At 56.8% G+C, this 7,717-nt stretch overlaps 1 protein-coding gene across 1 annotated transcript in view; it reads right to left on the bottom strand.

The window, feature by feature from the left end:
* Positions 1–1,510: 1,510 nt before the first annotated feature.
* Positions 1,511–7,717, bottom strand: part of Tubb3 (tubulin beta 3 class III) — an 11,822-nt gene continuing 5,615 nt past the window's right edge. Inside the window, exons 3-8 of the mRNA XM_033757924.1 lie at positions 7,144–7,490; positions 5,677–5,783; positions 5,515–5,577; positions 3,745–3,914; positions 3,192–3,302; positions 1,511–2,919 (exon numbers count right to left, since the gene is read on the bottom strand). Of these exons, the coding sequence (XP_033613815.1) occupies positions 1,844–2,919; positions 3,192–3,302; positions 3,745–3,914; positions 5,515–5,577; positions 5,677–5,783; positions 7,144–7,490 (1,874 nt within the window). The 3' untranslated portion in view covers positions 1,511–1,843. The remainder of the gene's footprint in view (positions 2,920–3,191; positions 3,303–3,744; positions 3,915–5,514; positions 5,578–5,676; positions 5,784–7,143; positions 7,491–7,717) is intronic.

Here is a 7,717-nt window from a genome sequence, read left to right as displayed (position 1 = left end):
GGAGAGGGAGAGGGAGAGGGAGAGGGGAAGGAAAAAGAAGAGTGGGACACAGTAGCATATACCTGCAATCCCAGCTATTCAGGAAGCTGGGGGCAGGAGAATCCCAAATTCAAAGCCAGACTGGGCAAGTTAGTAGGGTCTGTCTCAAAATAAAATGTGAAAGGGGCTGAGGATATAGTTCCTGCTCTCTCACTCAACTATAGATGGATGGACGGATGAATAGGCAGATGAGTGGACAGGCAGGGAAGACCCTGGCTCATGGTTTCATGCATTTCAGGCATGGTTGTGTGGCTGTTGCTGGATTTGTGGCAAGATCACACTTCATGGTGGGGTGTGCGGCAGAGGACACTTGTGCACCTCTCAGAATCTGGGAAGTGAAATAAGAGAGGAAGAGTAGGGCTCTATGTTCCCTTCAAGGGCACCACCAGGAACCTACTCTGCCCACCACCCCTTGATAGCACCACAGGCTGGGGCCACTGGCCTTTGGGGACATTAAGGTCCAAACCATTACATGAAGCCAGTCAGACTTGCTGTGAGAGGAGGCCCAGGGCAAAGCGTTAGACCCTGCGGTCATCCCAGGCAACACTGCAGGGGGTGGAGAAATCATCAGCTTAACCCAGGTGAGTTGCTATTTTAGGTCACTAAGCCTTAGGGTGGTTTGAGCTAAATGAAACACAGCATTGCCCATCTGTGTCCCATCCACATGCAACGCCAGCGCCCAGCTGGCACCAGAGCCAGCATCGCAGATATAGGACCCTTTGTGAGCTCATTGCCCTCAACCTCTTCCGCTACACAGATAGCCATGTTTCAGGGTCATATAGGAAGGGGCCACCTGCAGTGAAGCCACTTTTGAGGTATGGCCAAGCACAGCACAGGAACTGAAGTTGGATACCACCTGTGGCTCTCAGGGAGAGGCCATAGGGAGGCTGCGCAGAGAAGTCTGGGCTAAGGCTAGCAATGTGCATCCACTGTGGGTTCCTGGGCAGTGGAGCTCTTTGGTGGGCATCAGCTTTTTACCCTGTAGGAGGAAGTACGGTGCTGAGTGAGCATCTCTTCTGGCAATGCTGACTCCGGGGGCCTGTGCCACTGGACACAGGACATCCTGCAGCATCCAGTGATGACTGGAAGGGGCCAACAGAACAAGTGCTTCCCTGGTTCCTTGGCCACACCCCAGCTCCACTTTCCCATCCTCCCAGGTTTTCTCCTGGGGAGGCTCAGGTTTCCCTTCCTAGCCTCCCCAGTTCATGCTGGGCCCTGACCTGGTGGGGCATCCTGTACCTCCCATCCAGCATCCAAGCAGGAAGAGCACTAAGCCTGAGTATAGGCAGTATGGGCTTGTTCCTGAGTGACATGACGCACGGGGGTTCTGCATGGGGCTTTTCCAGTCACGGCCATGGCCTCTCTACATCTAGGAGCTCTCAGGGCTGTGCTATGAGACGGCGGACTGCCTGTCATCCTCTGGGCCCAGCCTGCCATTACAACAAGGAATATCAGGTAGTAGGCACAGGTATCTGACAGCAATAGATTTATTAAGTATCCCCCCAAAATATAAACACAACCAGTAAAAAACAAACCATAAAACATCAGGCTTGAAGCCACAATAAAACAGACCAAGAGCAACAGGAAACAGAGGTGGCCTACATAGGGAGGACAGAGCCACATAAACTCGTGGGGTGGGGTGGCCATAAATACTGAGGACTCTAACTCGGGAGCCCTAGGGTGCTGGGACAAGCTGGTGCGAAGCAAAGCTTGGGGCAGTGCTGGTAGCTAGATGGCTCTGGGGCAGACGCCGCTCGTCTTGGCCCTGGCTGCCACATGGCCCCACGCACCAGCTGTGATGGCTTCACTTGGGGCCCTGGGCCTCGGACTCCTCATCGTCATCTTCGTACATCTCGCCCTCCTCCTCGGCCGTGGCGTCCTGGTACTGCTGGTACTCGGACACCAGGTCGTTCATGTTGCTCTCGGCCTCAGTGAACTCCATCTCGTCCATGCCCTCGCCCGTGTACCAGTGCAGGAAGGCCTTGCGCCGGAACATGGCCGTGAACTGCTCCGAGATGCGCTTGAACAGCTCCTGGATGGCTGTGCTGTTGCCAATGAAGGTGGAGGACATCTTGAGCCCACGAGGTGGGATGTCGCACACGGCCACCTTGACGTTGTTGGGGATCCACTCCACAAAGTAGCTGCTGTTCTTGCTTTGGATGGCCAGCATCTGCTCGTCCACCTCCTTCATGGACATGCGGCCACGGAAGACTGTGGCCACTGTCAGGTAGCGGCCGTGGCGCGGGTCACAGGCAGCCATCATGTTCTTGGCATCAAACATCTGTTGGGTGAGTTCCGGCACGGTGAGGGCCCGGTACTGCTGGCTGCCCCGGGCAGTGAGAGGAGCAAAGCCGGGCATGAAGAAGTGCAGGCGCGGGAAGGGCACCATGTTCACAGCCAGCTTGCGCAGGTCAGCATTGAGCTGGCCCGGGAAGCGGAGGGAGGTGGTCACCCCGCTCATGGTGGCCGACACCAGGTGGTTGAGGTCCCCGTAGGTGGGCGTGGCCAACTTGAGGGTGCGGAAGCAGATGTCGTACAGGGCCTCGTTGTCGATGCAGTAGGTCTCGTCCGTGTTCTCCACCAGCTGGTGGATGGACAGCGTGGCGTTGTAGGGCTCCACCACCGTGTCGGACACCTTGGGCGAGGGCACCACGCTGAAGGTGTTCATGATGCGGTCGGGGTACTCCTCGCGCACCTTGCTGATGAGCAGGGTGCCCATGCCCGAGCCCGTGCCGCCACCCAGCGAGTGGGTCAGCTGGAAGCCCTGCAGGCAGTCGCAGTTCTCACACTCCTTCCTCACAACATCCAGGACCGAGTCCACCAGCTCGGCGCCCTCTGTGTAATGACCCTTCGCCCAGTTGTTGCCAGCCCCACTCTGACCTGTAGGGGAAGGGAGGAGGAAAAGGTGGTGGGCAGAAGTCAAGGGCTACAACTCAGGCCTTCCTGATCAATCATCTACCTCTGCAGAGTGCTAGGCTCCCAGCCCTATGGTGCCCAGTGTCAGGGGTGGAACTAAGAACCTGGGCACACAAGCCAGCCTTGGCCCGTGTCCCTCCACCTGCCTTGCTGGAAGCATCACTGCCAACCCCAGAATCCCTGGGTTTGCCCTGCTCCAGCTGCTGCCACTGGAGCATAGGGCAGAGCAAACTTACCAAAGATGAAGTTGTCAGGCCGGAAGAGGTGCCCAAAAGCACCCGACCGAACGCTGTCCATGGTCCCCGGCTCCAGGTCCACCAGGATGGCCCGAGGCACATACTTGTGAGCTGAAAGGAGCGGGGCTTGGTGACACAAGCCACACAAGGACAGGGATTCCCCCCCCCCAGTTCCTTCCCTCTTAATCCTGTCTGGGCTGCCAGCACCTGCAGTCATGCTACATCCGGGACCCATGATGAACCTCGCCACTGATTCATGTGGTCCTGTGGCCAGGTAATATTTCACCAGTGTACTATGGAAATCACATTGTACCACTGGGCAAATGGCCCCTGGCCAAGCCCTGTGCCCCCCATGATCCCTAGGATACAGCTGCCCATTCTTCTGCCTGTCCCTTACCACTGCCCCATATATGTGCCTCTCACTGTGTGGTGACTGTCACTGTGACCTACTGTCCTGCCTGCCGGCCTCTTGGGCAACCTTCTGGGATGGGGGTGCTACTTATCTGCCCATCCAGAGCCCCCTCCCCAGGGTCAGGGCCCAGCAGGTTCTCACAGGAAGCCTCATTGTAGTAGACACTGATACGCTCCAGCTGCAGGTCCGAGTCCCCCACGTAGTTGCCGCTGGGGTCAATGCCATGCTCATCGCTGATGACCTCCCAGAACTGCAACACAGAGAGATTAAGCTGGTGGGTGGCCACAAGGCTGGTAAAATCTTCCCTGCAGCTTCACAGCCCTCAGCATAAAATTCAAGCCCTGGCTCCCCCTGGCCTCATGGAGAGGCTCCAGAAAGAGCCTTCTGCCCAGAGCACCCTGGGGCCCACAGCCACCCAGGGATGGGGTCCAGTAACATCTAGCACACCACTGGCCCCAGGCAGTGGGCCCACAGGGACCCCGAGAGCTAGTCACAGCAGGTGTCTGGTGCTGGGTCTATAGAGGTCGTCGCCTTGCACATCCACAGGGAACCTGGCGGCTCTGGCTCATTTCCTCACCACCTGCATTTTCTCCTGGGTGGGGGAAGCACACAGCACCTCTTCAGCTCTGCTCCTGTCATGGTGACTCAGCAGTGGGGCCCAGCCCCACCTGTCCCAGCAGCTCACAAGGAGTCCCTACGCCCTGGTGTCCTCTTGCATGTGTCATAGAGTTGTCAGCACATGTGTGAGCATGGGCACCCAGGCCAGGGGCAGTCTGCAGAGCCTCTGCCCTCAACCTGGGACTCTTCCTTGGGGCCAGGGTCTGCTAGGCCACCCTAGTCACATGCTGTGTGGCCGCCAGGGCCACAAGTCACCTCTTTATGCCTGGGTCACTCTTCAGAGCTGGAGTGACTTTGGATGCATTAATGGTGTGAGGCTTTGATAAGCAAAGGGCTTCTCCTTAGCAGCCAGGTGCTGGTGGAAAGATTGCTCCTCAGAAGAGTCGGGCTGGGAAACAGCTTGCCGGCATTCACCCACTTGTACCAGATCCCAGACACTTTTCTCCTTGCTACCCTTCAGTGCTGCTGGAATTTTGTCACGTGCATTCCAGCTTTTTTAAAATACTAGCTTAAAGTTAATGTCTAAAAAGCCTAAAGTTTTAAAAAAAAGAAAAATCTAAAGCACTTAAATTATTATAAAACACATAGGGGTCTGGTGGTTTATCCTAAGGGACTGTTTTCAGAAGTCACTCAACAAGGATGGGGCTGGATTTCTTTCCTTCTCTTGTGTATTTTTGTCACCCTTAAATTCGGTTTGGGTTTTTTTTTTTTTTTTCTTTTTTTTGCAGTACCAGGGATCAAACTCAGTACCTTGCACTTTTGAGGCAGGCACAGCACCACTGAAATCCACAGATAGTTTTGTTTCTGAGACAGGGTTTTGCCATGTACTTCAGGCTGGCCTCAAACTCACAGTCATCCTCTTGCCTCAGTTTCCCTAGTGCTGGGACTACAGCCATGCACTACCACGCTGGCAGAAGAAATCCTTCTGCCTCAGACTCTTGGGTAGATGGGATTGTGGGTCCATGCCACCACACCCAGCTCTGCAGTGTTTCAATTTTTTGGTTTGGTTTGGTTTGGTTTATTGAGACAGGGTCTTGCTCTGTAGTTCAGGCTGATCTTGAATTCACTATGTACTTTAGGCTGGCCCCACACTCACAGCAGTCCTCCTGCCTCAGACTCCCAAGTGCTGGGATTACAGGCATGACCACCACCCCTCCAGGCTTGTTTCAATTTTTCACAGAGAAAATATATTAACAATTTTTTTGTATTTAAAATTAATTAAAAATGTAATTTAAAATAGTATCAGTTAATAACGGCCGCGTGGATAAAGGGCCCAGGCCTACTCTCTCTTACCGACCCCAGGGTCTGTTGCAGGCCCGGGTAGCGCTGTCCGCGGTGCTGACCGTTTTGCCCGAACTAGGACCCGGAAGACAACTGGAGTGAAGAAGGGGAGCGGACTCAAGCTTCCCAGGCCCCAGCATCCTCCCAGAGGCTCCAGGGAGCACGGAGGCACACGGCAGAGGCCCCGCCCAGCAACGGGAGTGGGCCGAGTCCTCCCGAAGCTGGCAGGCACAGACAAAGACTCCTGCAAGACCCCTGCAGGGCGGCTCCAAGACTGCCCCCTGGAACGGAGAATGGGTGGGGTCTAGACCCAGCCACAGGAACCACGGGGTGGGGGCGCAGTGTCACATGCTCGCCACCCATCCTAACTGCCCCAGCCTGCAGTCCTCGGCAAGGAGCCAACTTCCAGAGCTTCAGGGGTCCCACTCTGTGCGCAGGAAACACCCAATCCCCCCACCACAGTGCCCCACAACACACAGGGGCAAAGGCCCGGAGTCACTGCTGCAAGAAAGAAGTATGCCAAGCCCCACCCTAACCCTCCCTAGAGCCCTTTGTGCCCCGCCCAGCAGCACCCAAAGACCCAGAGCCCCTCCCCGAGGACGGCAGTGGCAGCTCTGGTGATGGGAGGGAAACATCCCTCCACTCACAGCAGCCCCCGCACCCCACACTCAGTTATCAGAGTGGGAGGGAAAGCTTTATTGCCTGGGGCTTCAAGCTGGCCTCTGGGGACCGTCCAGGGCAGGGAAGCTAGCCTGTAACTGTGCCTAGGCCAGCAGTGGCAAAGGAAGACACTGACTCACTCTAAAGAAAATTCACCTCTGCTATTGGCATTGTTACAAAAGATCGGGATTTTTTGTTCACTAGGATTGAACCTAGGGCTTTTCCATTGAGCTACATCTCCAGTCCTTTATGTTTTGAGAACAGAGTATCACTTAGTTGCCCAGGCTGGGCTCAAACACGATCCTCCTGCCTCAGCCTTCCAGGATACTGGGATTACAGGTGTGCACAATCACACCCAGGTATTAACATTTTGAGCAAACATAAATTAAAAATAGTTCAAAAGGAATAAGGGCCCCAGTGATGAGAAAAGTCAGCTAAGAGCACTGCCCCGTTCTCGGATGCTGCCTCTGTCCAGCAGCCCGCGGAGGGAGGGTGGGGCCCGGACTTCCAGCCCTGAGCTCTAGCCTAATATGAGCCTGTGTGGGATCATAGTGCTGGCCCAGGCCGGCCACGGAGGGAGGGTCACTAGACCAGGAACAGATGCTCTGGGCAGGCCAGGCCCCAGTGACCAGTTAATGAGTCCTCAGCCCCTCCTTCAGGCCAGGCCAGCTGTCAGCCACCGCCCCAGGAGTCCCGATTTGATCCAAGCCTCCCCTCCCCCACCCCCTCCTGAAGCAGGCGCAGCTGTCTCCGTGATTAGGGAGTCTCCAGCAGAAACACCTCCACCCTAGAGCCAAACTTGCAATTTACATGTCAGCCACGTGGCTGCCCCATCCCCTGGTAATTAGCTTTTTTTGTTCCAGCCTGGTTTCCATGGCAACCGCCTCCAAAAAAGTCTCTGCCTAGCCCCTTCCTTCCAGAACGACTCCCCTCAAAGAGCTGGGTCCCTGGCCTCTGTCCTGACAAAGCCCCGGGTCTCACATTGTTCCGGGAGAGGCCGGCTCCTCCGCCCAGCCCCAGCCCCAGCCCCAGCTCGGGAGTCATCTGGGGCGAAGAGCCGAGGTGGCCCTGGCCCTGTCTTCGCTTACTGTGTGACCTTGAGCAAGGGACAGCCTCAAGGGATGGGGATGGGACAGCTGAGGAAATCTGGGCGGCGTGAGGTCCCTTGCTGAACCTCGCAGTCACTGCACCAAGCCTCCTAAGTGGCCTGCGTCCGAGGGTCGGGTTGACCGTGGAGCGGAGGCCCGGCAGTGCAGCCCAGCCGGGCCGAAGCTTTGTTCTCGGGTCCAGGCTCGCGGGACCGGGTGGGCTTGGCCAGCAGGGGGATGCTGGGGTCCAGCCTAAACCAAGGTCATCGGGCAGCCCAACTCTCCAACAAAGAGAAGACGGGCGGATGAGGTAGGCGTCCGCAGAAGGGTCAGCCCAGCCCCGGGCCCCACCCATCTGCCCCCTCCCGCCCAGCTGAACTGCGGCCGGATCAGGGCCACGCCGGGCACCGACCTAGCCCGAGGTCCTCGCTACACCTGGGCGGCCGCTTCACCTGGGCTGGGGAGGA

This window comes from Fukomys damarensis, unplaced genomic scaffold (genome assembly GCF_012274545.1).
Source record: "Fukomys damarensis isolate Sample0158 unplaced genomic scaffold, DMR_v1.0_HiC HiC_scaffold_32, whole genome shotgun sequence".
NCBI classification, from domain to species: Eukaryota; Metazoa; Chordata; class Mammalia; order Rodentia; family Bathyergidae; genus Fukomys; species Fukomys damarensis.
Note: the sequence above shows the minus strand (reverse complement) of the source record. Positions and strands in the feature narration are given on the sequence as shown.